Source organism: Melozone crissalis, unplaced genomic scaffold, assembly GCF_028551555.1.
Source record: "Melozone crissalis strain CALT ecotype California unplaced genomic scaffold, PUWL_Pcris_2 ptg000023l_1, whole genome shotgun sequence".
NCBI classification, from domain to species: domain Eukaryota; kingdom Metazoa; phylum Chordata; class Aves; order Passeriformes; family Passerellidae; genus Melozone; species Melozone crissalis.
The window spans coordinates 17,046,889-17,063,590 of NW_026535801.1; the positions used below are offsets into that span (position 1 = coordinate 17,046,889).

At 36.6% G+C, this 16,702-nt stretch overlaps 1 protein-coding gene across 1 annotated transcript in view; it reads left to right on the forward strand.

Annotated features, from left to right (window-relative positions):
- Positions 1-16,702, forward strand: part of RAPH1 (Ras association (RalGDS/AF-6) and pleckstrin homology domains 1) — a 74,644-nt gene that overhangs the window by 41,381 nt on the left and 16,561 nt on the right. Inside the window, exons 5-8 of the mRNA XM_054277815.1 lie at positions 6,428-6,502; positions 12,621-12,698; positions 13,962-14,121; positions 15,156-15,277. Of these exons, the coding sequence (XP_054133790.1) occupies positions 6,428-6,502; positions 12,621-12,698; positions 13,962-14,121; positions 15,156-15,277 (435 nt within the window). The remainder of the gene's footprint in view (positions 1-6,427; positions 6,503-12,620; positions 12,699-13,961; positions 14,122-15,155; positions 15,278-16,702) is intronic.

Sequence of the window (16,702 nt, forward strand, 5' to 3'; positions counted from 1 at the left end):
TGCTATGTATGAAAAGGCAGTTAACTGTTAATGTATGCAGACAAACTGATGATATACATGGTCTTTGTTAGGCAACGGTGTCTTAAAATAGAGTTGGACTGCTGAATCTCATCTGTTATTTGTAGGTGGTTGAAAGAAGAGCTGTGGTCTGTTTTAGCTCTTGCAGGAATAGAGCATTATTGGCTTTTGTATTTTGGGAGCTTGAAGTTTGAGTACTTTTCCTTATGGCCCACATGTTGTGTGGTTAGCAGATGTGAAGGATGTTAGACTCCAACTTGTGAGAGTAGTCACAGATAAGCAGCAAACAAGGCATGGCAGAGGTTTGGTTTGTATTTCTTCTAAAGACTTAAAAAAAAATTCATTTTCTGCCAGTTGTGTTATGTCCTTAGTTTAGAAACAAAGTCTGTTCTGGAGCTTTTCCAGTTCCGCTTTTCCTAAGCTGAAAATAGTCAATGGAAAGACTTAATTTGAAACACAATTAGACCATTTCTTCCTCTTTCTTTTTTTTCCAATTATTAGTCACAAAGTGTTCTTTTATAAGTCAAAAGCAAGGGAAAATTGTGCTTATCTGTCATCCTGAAACATTACTTTGGCTTCCAGTTTTGTTGGCATAAGAAGTGTGAACCATCCATTTTTCAAATGTTTTTGAAATACATGTAAAATGACTCCTCATTTGCCAGATTTTTGGAAGCTTTCAAAGCATTCTCTGAGATAAACATATGATTTTATAAAATGTAAACAATATTTATGTATTTCAAGTAAATAATCAAATGTGCTTGGCTATGCATAATCACCATATATTGCACTAGAACTCAAGGATTGCTAATACACTCTTCGCAATGCCTGCAAACCAGCACATAAATGTTTTTTCATATTATACTTACGGAATCTGCAAAGCAAATGATGGGAAGGGATAATTTTAATTTTTTTAAAGCATTTTCAGTTGAGATCCAAAGGAGGCATTCTAAAAGTTTTGTTTACTGCACATCATGGAATGGTAGGTTTCAAAAATTGGGGTAGATAGATTTAAAATACATGAAAGGGAAACAAGAATTTAAACACTATCCTTGCATTGGTAAATCTTGATTCTCCACTCAGTGTATCTGACTTATTTTATAGCTATGGACCCAAAATTTATCCTTTAACTTTTCCACATAGGAAATAACTAATTGAAGTGTAGCAGAAACCACAAAACATGTAAGAATAGTTTCTCTTCAGTCAGCTTTGCCTCACACTGATGAAAAAGCTTTAAAGTTCTCTCCTGGGAAGGAACAGGAAAATAGACAGTGTAATGTATGCTTGAGTCTTCTTTGACACCACTGGCTGGCAAGGCTGGTGTTCACTCAGAATTACAGTTAGGGTGTACTTTGTTAGTGTAAATGTGAACACCAAAGGCATTGGCTCTGAATGCACCTAAATGCACTGTTTCTTTGGGGTTTTCTGTGAGGTTGGAGTCTTCTGTGGACAAGCAGCTGAATGACTCATTCTGCTATACCAAATGCTGGGTAAATAAGCACACTTAAAAATTAATCTCTTTGTTTTTAGGCCTATTCCATAGCACTTCAGAAAAATACTTGTGTTTATGAAATGTTTTTTGAGGAAAAAAATTGTACCATTAATACAGAAAAGCCAAGAAATGGTTGTTCAGAGGTTCTTTCTCTTTCCAGATTTGTCTGCAAGAGGAAAAATACCATAGATGAATGACGAAATAAATCTAGGCAGCACACTCTTGGAAATATCCACTAGACTTGGATTGAGAAATCAGAAGTCTTGCTTTATATGATGTTACCAAACTTTGCTGAAAGTGTGCTGCAAGGGAGTTGTATGTATTGATTGCAGTTTGCAGTAAAGATATCACTCTACTAGTGATGGTTAATTATGGAGCTTTTAAAACAGCCAGTTTCCTTGTGGATACACCATTCTTTTTCTGCAATGTTTGATTAGATTAGAGATCTGAAATACTAAAGCTGTAGGAAGTTAGAAACAGATTACTTGTTTGTCATTGTTTCAGATTGCCAAAAAAGAAATTTAGGACAGATGACAAAAATTAAGAAGACAGCCACCAGTTGTGGAACATTAAACTCTTAAGAGGAGGAAAGAATTTGTTGTTTTCCTGAATTATCTTGGTGCTGCTTTAGTTTCTCAGTGCTTATTTTCCTGCTCTGAGGTTTTAATAAGAGTAAACTGTAACCCCTTTTGCAACAATTTTTTCCTAATATCTAATCTAAACCAGTTCTGGTGCAACTTGAGGCCTTTTATCTTGTCTTATCTCTTGTTACTTGCAAGAAGAGACAGTCACCCACCTGTCCACACCTCCTTTTAGGTGGTTGTAGAGAGTGATAAGGTGTCCCCTGAGCCTCTTTTTTGCTAGGTTAAACAACCCCCTTTGCAAAGGAGAGCAGAAAACGGATATGTTTAGCTAGATGCTTATCATATTGTGTCCATATGAGTAAGTTCCAGATGAATACATAATCATAAAGAGATTGGAAAAACATTTTCAGTGCTCCTTCTCCATCCTTGGATCAAAATGACAAAAATAATTTTAAATCTTTAATTCTTGAGTTCTCTTTTGGAAACAGTGGATTCTAATTCTTGAAGCTGGAGTCTGTAGAATTCAGTGTAGGGATGTAGTTGAAATGGAAGCTATAGTAATCTTTTCAACAAAGTTTTGCAAGCATATAGCTTTCAATTGAACACTGTATACTTCAGTTTCCCTGGTTTTTAGTTTGTTTTCTTAGGGACAGAATGCATTTTTAAAAGGATTTTGTAATGTTTCTCAACTGATATTAAATCCAAAATAGTGGCACAAGAGTGCCACCAGCTGGTTTAATTAAACATGTGTATTTATTAAACTTAGAGTTTTGCAAGAAACGTAGCAAGATAATTACATGCACAAGTCCTCAGTGTGCTCTTACTGCCTTTTTTTTGCTACTAAGGTAAGTTATTCTGCTGTACAAACTTTGAGTGAATTGTGTCTTTGAATGTGAGATAGTGCTTAACAAGGAAGGAAGTTTTTTATTTAACATGTTTAAGGCAAATGAACAGGAAGATAAAATACTTCAAAAGATCACTAGGTCATCTTCCTTATAATTCCCACCCCAGTTGTTGATCATTATTTGTAAACTGTCAGTATAAATAACGTATGTGAGACCTTTGAGACTGTATTGTACTGTTTTTAAATTCTGGATGCCTGTTTTCTCAGCCCTTACCATAAAATCAGAGGAATTAGATGCAGCTCAGCCTCTTAGCGATGAGATTTAGTCTTTCTAAATTGATCCCACTTTTCTGTACTAAGTGATCATCAAACATTACAAGAAAATAGATCAGTGTTCAGATTTTGCAAAAATATGCAAGTGGAATTGAAGAAAGGAGACCATGCATATACAGCATCTTACTTGTGAACCAGTGGGCTCCTGCCATGGCAAGATGGGCTACATGGCATTCATGCTTCAGATCTTAGCTAGGCAGCTCAACTCATCACCTCTTCTTAAAGGCGTTTCTTAAAATCCAGCCATCAGCTCTTTTCTGTAAAAAATAAATCTAATATGCTCTATAATCCAGTGATAGTTTAGTTTATAGAACTGGAATTGGTTTTATATCCTAGGTGAATATTAGGTGAGGCACTGGGGGAGAGACAACTTTGTTGTTAGAGCTTGAGTTCTTGTTGTGGCAGAAGCAGGTGGAAGAACAGATGCTTTTCATGGTGGAAGACTAGAAATGTCTCCCTAGGAGTAATTAATGTTTTGGTTTTCCTGGATTTGATTGCTGTTCTTTTTAGTCTAGTGAAGTACCTGGGGCAGAGAAGTAGGTTAATTTGTTTGGCAAGATCAGGCATTTATATTGTCAGGGCTTTGATACATATTTCAAGTCCTTACGTAGAGAGGAAAAGTGGGCTATTTGGACCCCCTGTGTGAACCATTGTGATTGTACCATCTAGAACAAAATAATAAAATATTTATTTTCCCCCAAACAATGGAATATTCTAGGAGCAACATCTGTTTGCCTCAAAGCTTGATGTTTGAGCTGAAGTCTTTCTTTGAAATAGACTAAATGCTTTAAAATTGGATTGTGATGTTCTAAAATGAAATTTAATTTATCTTTGTGCATGCCAAATATTTAAACATTTTTATGTGTGTGTAGTTACTGTTTAGCTGGGCTATAATTTCTAGAACTTGGGCTTTCCTGTTGCTTTGCTGGTTCTGCTCATTCTAACTTTTGGGTATGTGCAGTACTGCAGAATTTGTTATAGGGTAGGAAGAAGCCATGCACAAAAAATGTCTGGAAAAGAGCTGTTGCCTTCCTGTTTCTAGGCATGTGAGATCTGCAGCTCCAATTCACATAGGCAGTTGTCATCACACTGGTGTTCCACATTTTACTGGCCAACCCCTATTCCCGTAAAATATCATTATCAAAGTGTCAAGTGGCTACTGTGTTGTAAGAAGGATATGACATTCCCATTTTTGGGTAGAATTTCCTTGGGGTGAAGATAATGTTGTTAAATACAAGATAGCGGCAGCCAAGATGACTGAGAAGGTTAATTGGCCTACCTTGACCTTCCCTGTTGGAGAAATATTCTCCAGCAAATAGCATTTCCTTTAAGGAGAGATTCAATATCCTGTATTTATTGACACTATTGTTGACTTACAGGCTAAGACAAAAGTTATTAAACTCTTTAAGAAGAGGCTGCAAGTGTACATTGTTGTATTCCTTCTACTGCAGTGCTCCATTCACCAAGAAAGTGATCCATATTAATCAGTCCATGATGACTGACAAGAACTCTATGAAGAAACTCTTAAAAAAATTTCCTTGAACTTGTCACTGGGTTTTTATGTATACTTTTGGGGTTTGGACTGAGGCAGCCCATTTTATTCTGCAAGTTGTATAGCAGTATGTTGTAAGGAGACCATCCTAAACTGACTCTGTGGGAAGTTAGAGCCTCTGCGTAAGAAAGGATACAATTCAGCATGACTGTGAATAATTATACCAGGTATTACAAACCCTCAGTGTGGTTTGAGCTAGGCAGCACTGCTGTGTGTCTAAAACATATGATATAAATACAGACAGTACTTAATATGCAAGCAGAAAAATAATTTACTCTGTAACATAACCTGTGTCTATATTAGTAGCTAAACACCCAGGTGGAGCTTTGGCTGGAGCCTGGGTTTAATTTCAGATGCTGTGTAGAGTCTTCCCTGAGGTGTAACTTTTAAAGCCTCCTTGAGATCCTAATTCCTCATCCCAGCATGTGGCAGTCACATAAGTAAACTCTCCCTGCAGGAACTGTATTCTCCAAAGTATTTGATATTGCCTTGCAGGAAGTTTTGGACATGGGCTCTTCATTTTTTTTTATACTATACCTTATTTTGGCACTGAAGAAGAGGTGAGATTCTGTATTGCTAATTACTAAACAAGAGTATAGTAGGCATGATAGTTGTCATGCCTTGTTCTGTATAGTGTTGAAACAAATAGGGCTGAGACAATTGTAACCACATGAGACAAAACTTGCAGGATGGTGGTGGTAGACAGGTTTACTTTATGCTCTTTTAAGTTGTTTAAATGCTCTTGTTAAGTGCCACAGTACTAGTCTAATTCCCTTAGCAGAGTGGACTGTGTGGTTTTGCAGATCACTGCATGATGATGGTTTTGTTGCCTGTAGCAGGTGCTGGAGAAGATAATCACTGGGATCTGTCATTAATTGATTTCTGTCTTTCTCTACTTGCTGCTTCCCCTTTACTGATTTTGCTTCCCATTTTGAAAACAGATGGAAATATATTTTCTGCTAATTTATCTTCCCAAGGGAAGCACGGGGATTTGTCATTTTATAATTTGGACTATACAAGAGAAGAGTGGCTTAAGTCATTTTTAAAAAAAGGGCATGAATTTTAAGTTAGGTTGGTTTATTGTTGTGGAAGTATCTTTCTTCTTTAAGAATGAGACAGCAACCCACATAGAAAGCATAAAACTAGGATGTCTCCCAGATGACCAATTTATAGTGGCTCTATGTTTGTGTAGTGAAAGTGGAATGTTTCGTTTTAGAGGACTGGACAGGATTTTGAAAAGCATTGTAAGAGTGTGTTTTCTTGCTTTTAGAGTTCTAAATGTCTTTACAAATAAGTTTTCTCTTGCAGAAAGGAGACCAGTGGCAGGTAAGCAAAAGTTCTCTTAACTCTATTGTGTGACATTTTGTACAGAAGATTATTAAAATAGTGTCTTTTATTAGTGTCTTGTGTAAAAGCACAATTGCTTTTACATCAGTGATTCAGGCTCATAGTATTTGGGAATGTTCATGTTTTTATGGGAGGGGGAAAAAGTGATGATGTAGGGTTTTTTCTTTTAAACTCTGCTTTATCTTCTGTAATCAAGACACCATAAAATTACTATACTGACTTCCTTTGACTTATGTTCTTTCTCTTTCTTTCTGCACAAGCACTCCTATTTGGACAGGGAAACCTCCCTTCTTCTGAGAAACATTGCAGGAAAGCCTTCTCATTTGCTGACCAAGGTGATGATGCTTCTTTCGACTGTATGTGACTGTTGCTGTGTAGAAGGAATGCTTTTGGTGTGTGCTATGCTTCTCCACTCCTGCCCTTTCCAGCAACTTCTGCATTATACTTACATGATTTTCCTGATTATCCAGGGGCTTTTAAAAGATTGAATTGTATTGTTTGTTTCTGCAGATTTATCGAAGTGTTCAAGTTCTTAAATACTTAATAGCCATATTAGCAGGTGAAATGCCTTAGTTGAAAAGGAAATGTACTGAGCTCAAAGTTCTTTTGTTCCTATTGCCATTCACTAGTTTTAAAAAAAGATCCTACTAAAAATGTGGGAGTGTTTAGTAGTTTAAAAAGCCGTTAGTAGCCTTAAAATAAGTTCTCTTGCTGTATTGAAGACGAACTAGTAAGTAATGGGATTTTTTTTTAACATTTTGAATGTTGACTGAATATAATGTGGGGAGAATATTGTAGTAAGACAGTGGTCTAATGAGCCAGGTATGTACAAATCTTTATTGTAAATTAATCTTCTTCACAGCAAGGAGGTCACTAATGTACTAAGTGATCACAAATTGTCATTCAATTTGCTAAAAATTGTATCCGTTATATGTATTTCCTTTTGAAACTAGAGGACAAGGGATGGAGCAAGCTATAAATCTCTGGTGAAAATACAGGCTGGGATGAAGGGCTGACAGTTTCATGTAGCTGTGGTGTCAGATGTTGCTGATGCTAATACATACTCCAAAACCATATCTGTCTGGGTTTTTTTTTAATTCATAGACATTCTACTGGAGAGACCTCAGGGAAGCTTGAAGTAACAAAATGCAATTTGGTGATCTCAAAACAATGAGGATAATGTTCACTGGGCATAAGTAGTCTGTATTTAGCAATAAAAGTTTAGTACTGGTTTACTGCTTTTTTAAAAATATCTTAATATTCTTCTCAAGATGCTCAGCATGTATCTTGACAGGAGATTTTCAGGCTGTCTTCCAGAGGAGTACAAACAGCCAAAAGCAAGTAATCTTCTGCTCTCATGATTGTTTTGCTTAAATTTTGAGTCCATACCTCTGCCTTGACCCCAATAGCTCTTGGCCCCCCTGCACTGCCCAACAAAACAAACAGCCACCAAAACAGCAATCGGCTTGATTGTAAATAGATTAACAACAGCTGTGGCACAAAGAAACCACAATTTTCTTTCATCTCCATGTGTCTGCAGATCCTCCCTTCTGGTTGTTTATATGTGGGATGAGTGTTAGTTACCATAGAGGAACTTAATTTTAAAAAGTACATTAAATTATCCCTTTGTGTCATATGTCCATGGAGTAGCTCCTCTCAGGTATTCTAATACACTCCACAGTTAAATGTATTTATAAATCCTTGTGTTGGCTAATTAGGCTTCACAGCTCTTTGATTCAGGTGTTTTGGTGAGTCTTCTGATTTCCTGAGGGTAATGTTGGTCAGCTTGTGACTGTTTCAGTACAGCTGTGCCTTCCTCTTCTGACTCCTGAGCACACAGGCTGGCATGGCACTGGTTCTCTTCTGACCTCCTGCAAGCAGAAATACCTTTATCAAAATGATGGAATGGAAGTCCCCGTTACTGCTTAGATCTCTTCAGCTTGTTGTAACATTGGATAAGGCTCTCTATGAGTGAAGCAATCCCAAGAAATGGGGCATTTCCTTGTACCAAGGTGTTAGATCATTTGACTGTAGGATCATATTGCAGGTCTGTGCTGGTGTCTCTGGTGTGTCACCTGTTTCTTACTGTCTTCACCTATTTCTGTTTCTTCCCCTTCTCTGGTGTGTCTGCATCTTATATTGAAACTAGAACCATTTTTGTCCTCTGCTAATATAACTAATTCTAAAAATTCTGGCCATGGACTAGATGCCTTCTGCATCACAGCCATGCACACGCACTCTCTTGAAGTTTTGGGTGATTTGGTGCAAATGGAGATGTTAATATGGTGTTCTCTGGTAGCAGGAACCTCTGTTTCAAGCTCTGCAAGGAGGAGATTCCTTGCAAAACATGATTGCCTTTCTACCCAAGGCTAGACTGTAGTTGGGAAAATAAACAGTAGATACCTGATCTTAGTCCTTTAGAAGTCAATGCTACTTGTGTATTTATTATCTTCTTATCTGCAACCAAAGAAAAAATTCAGAGAAAAAAAGCAAATACTAAACAGAGAAGAAATTTCTTAATTTTATGCATTTTGTAGGTTGTGTATCTGCCTTGCTGATTTAAATGAAATGTAGACATAGTTACTTACCTCTTACCATTTAATTACTGGCTTTTCTAAGTACCTTTGTTAAGTGATGCCCCCCTCCCATTTTGTTTCCATTCCATTTGTTATCTCTGTAAAAGAGATTAGTTAATGACTCTTAAAAAAAGGTAAAATGAAAGAAAAAATAAAACCTCAACCTAGAAATGCAAGGCAAAAAAATTTTTGAGCAAGGTCAGCTCTGCCACTGAATGCATCTTGCACGTCTTTATTATTAAAACACAGCTGGAATATCAGAGCAAAACGGCATATTTAGTTGGAAACTGGGGCAAGAAGCAGTGTTTTTCATTATATTACAGAAATCTTAATTTTATTTTTTTTTTTTGTGTTTTTCTTTCTGATATTTCAATGTAGGCTAAAATTATACAGAACTTAGTTCTGGTATATAAATGCAAAGAAGATCATTAATTTAAGACCATTGCACTGCAGGCATATGCATTTTCCATTTTGGTTCCCAATAAGTTTGAATATTTTGGATTAACAGATTCTATACATAAGTATGTTGCCAAGTATTCCTTAAATCAGGTGCAATGTTTTCCATAACCAAAAGTAATCTTAGCTGAAAGCTTTAAAATAGAAGTGTAACAATAGTCCCAGAATGGTCCTGTTAAGTGAGGACTTTGTTACAACTGGACAATGTTGCATATTGCTAGTATAAGATTTTCCTGCCAGAGGTGGAAATGACTCTCCATTATGTTTTGTGTTTTTACAAAGTGTGTGTGTGCATCTCCTTGGTGTGTTTCCAAGGCTTGCCTGTGCCTGTAAGGCAGTCCAAGCAGGGAGTGGGTTCTGCTTGAACCTTGCCCGCTGTGCCAGTTCTCCAGGTCAGTCTGTGACGGAGCCGTGTGCCAGCAGCGCTGAGTGCAGGGGACACATGCATGTGGCCATGGCAGGGATTGATGGCTGTACCACCTATGAGGCTGTGACAGCACAGCATCCTGCCCTTTACCTGCCTCTTTGGCATCCTTCAGCAGCTCCATCACTGTTGGCAGCATTTGCTAGCAAAGGGGAAATAAATGCGTAAGGTAGATGTGGTTGGACTGCATGTGCTGGCCTTGTTGGTTGGTGGCACTGAACAGTTTAAATAGTTTGCAGTTGCAGTCAGGTGTTTTTGCCATCTGTCACCTGTCTCCCTGTGCAGTGAAAAGACTTGTTAGCTTATTAGTACAAGCTAAAGGACGACATGTGCTTCCTCCTGGATAGAAGCAGTGTTGTTCTCATGTACAGGGGGAGGAGAGACCTGTGTATGTGTCTAAGTGCTGTTCTCAGATGACTTTGATGGGCAGGGGACTGTTTTCTTGGGCCATTAGGAGAGAAACAGAATGCCTGGTTGTCAGTTTTGGGGAGTTATTAAATTATTTTATTAAGGAATCAGAATGCATAGTTTTTCATCCTTCTCCCATGAAACATTGTTTGCCACATCAGCAGTGATGCAGCAGTGGCTTGAGCTTAGTTTATTACTGCTCAAAATAGTTTAAAACCTTTGACTACTATATGCTTTCAGACATTCTGAATTCTGCTTTCTTTTCCTTGCTGTGTTTTCCAGTTAGTGAATTCAGACCTCTTTTTATAATTTTTTGCTCATTGGAACCAGTTATTATTTTGATAGTTGTAATTCTGTTTTGGTTTGAGGTTTTTTAATTTAAACTGATTATGTTGAACTAATAAAGTATAAGGAATCATAATCTCTGGACCCACATTAAATTGAGTAGAAAATTAAAAGTAATTGGTACATATTAAAATAGTAAGTCCTTAAAATCTTCTTTGGTCTGCATATTTATCTATTTTCCAAAGCATTTTAGGTAATGATGGATTATAAACTTTAAGGTCACCAAAGATATTTTAGCTGTATTGGCACAGGTATATGAGAGGTCTCAGCTGCTTTTTGCTTGCCCTGGTGTTGCTGCCTGTGCACTGTGGTGAGCAGGTGCTCCTGGTGCTTTGCACTGGTGTACAGTGAAATGGGCTGGAAAATTGTGCTGATAGGGTTAATGAGCAGCTTCTCAAAACCATGAATTAGAGTTTCTCCAAATACATGATAAAATGAGTCTTTTGCTTTTGCTTGTTTCATGATGAACAGGTGCATAGCATCACTTTTAGAAACTGGAAAGTCTTTCATAGAATCACTGAGTAAGCTCAGTTGGAAGGGACCCCCAAGGGTCATTGAGTCCAACTGCTGGCCCTGCATAGGACAACCCCAAGAGTCCCCCCATGTGCCCGAGAGCATTGGCCAAGTGCTTCTTGAGCTCTGGCAGGCTTGGTGATGTGAGGCCTCACTTTTTAGTAACAATTTATTTCTACAGATTGAAATTGTTAATGGTAAGAAATAGGAAGAATAGAAGATTCTTGTTATTGTGGCATGGTTTGTTTTTCATAGAATGCTAATATGATTTGGCCTTTCTAAGCTATAGGACAGCATTGCTATTGTGAATAAAAAGCCGTAGTTCCCTGTAGACTCATAAATGCAATGTTCCAGTGTAATTCAGTGCCCAGATAAGGTTTCAGGCTCACGTTATTTCTGCTCATGTCAACTTACTGCTTCATTTTATTGCAAAGAGTTATATTTCAAGGCAGCATACTAGTCTGTCCAGCTGATGTTTTTTTAATGGTGCAGAGGATGGTCACAGATGTGAAGAACCAAAAGCTACTAAGAGTGCAGTAAATAACAAGGGAATGTCCTTTAGCAGTTGATATGAATATTAATAATTTATTGAGAAGCCAACTTAAGCTCTCTGGATTTCAGAATAGCTGAATCTTTTACAATAAAAGCAACTATATAAACACATGGTAAAGAAACTATGAATTACATCCATAGAAGAAAGCAATAGAGAACTAATTGTTTATAGTATGCTGAATGTTATGGTGAGATGTGGTACTTTGGCCCTGGAGAAAATATTAATTCTTCTTTTTTAAGGACACTGAATATTTTGGAAGGGATTTGTGTGGTTTTTAGTAGACTTGTTTGTGCTAGAGATTTTAATTATGGTTTTAGATATTAATTACCATGAAGATCCACAGTTTAGGATTTTGAAAGTCTGAAAATTGCATATGTCATTTTTGAAACAATGGTTGCTTTTTAGCTGCATGTTTCAAATGCAATTTCAACAGAAATATCTATAATCTCCAGAATTTAAGAAACTTTATTGCTAGTCTTAGACACAGTTTTCTTTAGCATCAGCAAATAGATTTAAGCTACCTGAATTTTTAATGCTTTTCCAATTGTAGTAAAAATCTATTACATAGAAGAGCAAAAGAATGCTTATTCATCTTGTGTCTTAAAATACTTAAAACAAGGAGAAATACAACTTGGATTTAGTAAATTCAAACCTCTTTTTGCAAATGGATTTAGCAGTTTAAAATCTTTCAAACTAATGCGTGTAGTATGAAATCCTAGTTATAGTATTTGTTTCCCTTCTTTCTGTGTGCTGTTAAATTCAGGTACTTCTTGGCATGCTGTTTGTGTTTTATGTTGATCAACCAAAACTCTCTTGGCTGTACTCCGTTGTATACTCTTACTGAATATGTATCGTCCCAAGCTATGACTGTAAATATATAATATGCCAAAGCATTTAGTAGAATAAGGGTATTTACAGTACAGGAGAACAGAGAAATGTCTATACAAAATATATACCTCCACTATGTTCCTTTGGAGTTAATGGCAGTTGTATCTCTAAATATAGGAACACTTTCTGTCTTAAAAAGTAATACTTTTTATCATCACTAGGAAATAGTTGGACATTTACAGATGAGCAAATCGGCATTTCAGTTCACTTTTTAAAGCATGGTAGCCTCAAAGCTACTTAAACCTGACTGAAGTCTGTGTTAACTGGAATTGTGTGTTGTGTCCCCATAGGAGGAACAGGCTGCTAAACTGAAAGCTGAGAAAATTAGGGTTGCATTAGAGAAGATTAAAGAAGCACAAGTGAAAAAGGTGAGTTAGTTATACCCATTTATAAAACCCTTATTTTATTTTTTTTTTCACCTGGAAAATGCAGGCAAACTTCATTTGTATCTATTAGCCTTAAGTTGCCCTTTATAAAATCAGAACACTATAGTGTTCTAATCTTTAGTGGTAATGTGCTTTCGCATCTAGACTGGACCTAATCAGGAGAAGCCTTTTTCAGCTAGTGCTCATTGGGAAGATTTTACCAACTTCCACCCAGAACTGAAATGAAGGTCCAGCCTCCTGAGACTGTTCTTGTATGTTCTGCAGTCACATGTTTAAAATTTGTACCTGTTTTCTTCATAGCCTTTTCTTCACAAGCCTTTTCTCATTATGCATAGCAGGATTTCCCAGTGCTAAATGGAAGAGAAGTATTCCAGACTAAAGACAGAGATTACCAAATGGAGAAAGCCTGCTGCCATTACTTGATGTACTCTCAAAGAATACAGAATGCCCTTCAAATTTAGAATTTTTGTTTTATGACAGGAGTTTTTCAGTAGCTTAAAATGCCTTTTTCATTGATTGTTTCTGGATCAAAAGCTGAAAAACTCTTTGCTGGAAGATGGAAATTAACAAGTCAATTGTACCAATGTATTACAGCTAGAGGTTTTATCTTTTCCAGCTGAAAAATGGAAAAAATAATGATTGGCAAAAAGAATCTGTTGTCTTAAGTCTTTTGATTGGTTTAAAAAAACGGCTGCCTATGAAAAACTGTTGTGTTTTAAAAGCAGGTTTTTTTCACACTACTGCTTCATATTCCCCAGAAAAGTAAGGTTTAGTATTGCTGTATTGTTTACATAATAACCATTTTTAGAAAATACTGTAGGAAGCAGGCAGAAAGCTTAAACTGCACATCTGAAAAATTCTGATTCTTTGTAAGCTTGTGCAGAGCCCTATATCTATGTTTGTTCCACCTAGATATTGTCTGAAAGACACTTTATTATCAGGACACTTCAGCAGGAAGGATTTTTTTCCTTCTTAACACACAACTGAAGGACTTTCTCATTGTGTTGGAAAGACCTTTATATTTATTTACTTGTGCTGTAGGAGAACAGTATCTTGTTAAGTGTCTGTGGTAAAAATATCTACCCATCATTTATGACATCTTACATTTTCAGGGAGTGTTTTGATTGAATTTCATGCTACTGTAAGAAAATCTTAGAGGAATAAACAAGATCTTAGAAACCTTATTTTTATTTGAAATGTGACAGATTAATCTTCTTTTTGTTTTCTTATTTTTCTGCTTAACAGTTGGTGATCAGAGTCCATATGTCTGATGACAGCTCAAAAACAATGATGGTGGATGAGAGGCAAACAGTGAGACAAGTATTAGACAATCTGATGGATAAATCACATTGTGGCTACAGTTTAGATTGGTCATTAGTGGAAACCATCTCTGAATTGCAAATGGGTAAGTAATAATTATAAGCATTTCTAATTCTTATTCATAGATGCAGCAGTAGTCTGCATTCTCAGAATTATTTAAATACTTGTCTTCATAATGTTCATCATCATGTTCATTAATGTAGTAAATGCTAATTCATGTAATAAAGCTCATGATTGAACTTGTTTCAGAATGATCTGAAAATTCTGCTTCAGGGTGTTTAAAAGGATGAGAAAGTTGGTCCAGTGGTTTCCCAAAGATTTCTGCTTCTTTATTTTGCAATGAGGATTTTCAGCTATTTTCTACCATTTCAGTAAATTTTCCTCTTTTTCTTTATGCTGTTCTCTTTTGTCTATTTTCAGTATTCTGAAGATCTAGCACTAGTGGTAACTTTTTCAAAGCTCAGAGGTTTGACTGAGAACCAGAGTTCTCAGAGGTGTTGATATGTCATTTATTGAGTGACAGAGATCATAGGAAGTAGATGTGTCAGTTTTTAGACTTCTTTACAATACCTGTACTAGCTATGGATATTCTGCATTTCAGAAACATTTTCTTTTCCTTCTGATCATTGCCTACTACTTTTTGATACTTTATGAGTGAGATAATCATTGGGGATGTAGAAAGAAGTATTGTGCCAAAAAAGGTGCCTGATCCATTCCTCTGGGAATTATGTAGACCAGAGAACACAAAAATGTGATAACCTTCTTATTTGTGCTCATAAACTTTGAAATGTTATCGTTTGAGTCTGCAGTGTTCCTGCAGGATGATAGGCCTTCTCAGATAAAAAAAAATTAAAACATTCCATATATTGATGGAACTATAAACTTGAAGATAGAAGTCCATGCTGAGTGACTGGATGTAAAAAAATACCGCTTCCAGGCATGTCTGGAAGTGGACCAAGTTCTTTTAGTCTCTTAGCATAAACTTCTTCTCCACTGTAGTAGATCTTGAACTCTATTTTCTCTGCATATATGCCTTGTCTCTTAGAAATGACTACAGATTAGTTTCTATCACAAAATGCAACAGATTCCAATGTATTTGCTCACATGTTATTGTTCCAGAACGGATCTTTGAAGATCATGAAAATTTAGTTGAAAATCTCTTGAACTGGACAAGAGACAGTCAAAACAAACTAATGTTCGTAGAACGTATAGAGAAATATGCACTTTTCAAGAATCCACAGGTAAGCCTGAGATTTGTGCTGAATGTGTGTGTGGCTGATGGCAGTTTCTTACTTTTGTGATAGCATTTATTTCCATACTTTCCATTTTGGTATTTGTGTATGTGCTAAAATGCCAGGCAACTTTACACTTCAGCACTATGTACATCCACAGTGTTGTTGGCACAGAGTCAATCCTTAAGAGGCAACCATGAGCTGAAGCAATCTGTTTGCTAATGAGTTTGTGAGTAGTTTTAATGCACATGAAGGCAGGCAGTTTCCAGAGATTTACACCCATGCTTAATGCTGCTCAATTATGTAAACATGCAAGAAAGGTGTTGACAGATATTGCTAATAGTAATGTCTCTCCACTGTGCATTCTTGCATTGCTGGCAAGAAGGGGAAGACAAAATCTTAAGAGAACAGCCACTCCGTGGTCAAATGACAAGAGTAGGGAAGACAGCATGTGCTCCTTCTCTGCAAGTTGGGACCTGCCTATATTCACTTGTGTTTCCTGCTCCTGGCTGGGAAAACAAAGGCTTCTCTTCCTCTCAGTTGGCCTCAGAGACCTCTCTTCTCTCAAATGGTAGCTACAGACCTGATGTCTGCCAGCGCTGCAGTATTGTAGGGGAGTGGAGGAAAAGAAACAAGAAAAACAGAAGGTGGCTCTTGGAAGAATTTGCATTGAAAATTCACTTGATCTCTTGTCTGTAATATCACTTGATCTCTGTTTTAACTCTTACCTAAAGTATTCCCTTTTGAGTTTATAAATTTTTTTTATATCTGTATGGCATCTATGTGCTAATTTATTGGATTTCAGCTGGGTATCAGTTTTGCATGTTCATCCTATGGGACATCAGTTTACTTGATTTTATTTCTTTTTACGCAAGATCTGAAACCCAGGTCTTATGCAAGTGCTTTGCACTGAAGCAGAAAAACTCTACATTCTTTTTAAAAGTTTGTAAATTATAGGTTTACTCTCAGTACATATAGTAGGCACTGTCACAGGAGTGAGGTACCAGCATAAACCAAATATTTCTCCTTGTTTTAAAATATTGAACTGGCAAAACTTTGGCAAAGCCCAAATGAATATTTGGGTTTTTTCCAGTATTAGCCTAAGGGTTAGGAAGATGTTTTTCATTGTCCCAGTCTTTTCCAAACTGAATAAGAGTAAAAAACTTATTAAATAACATATGGTGCCTGTGCATAATTAAGTTCCTTTTAAGAAGCTGACAAGTAATTTATTTAGAATTTATTATTATTTATTTAATGGCTTCGATGTATGCTTCTTTGAATGCAGAAATAATGACAGTATGTAACAGATCTCAGGAGGTTTTTTATATTTTTATTGTGGTATTTACAAGTTCATAGTGTTTTTATATCTGGATGCATTGTAACAAACAGCTGTTTGATCCTTAGAGAAGCAGGATGATGTTGTTATGAGGCTGT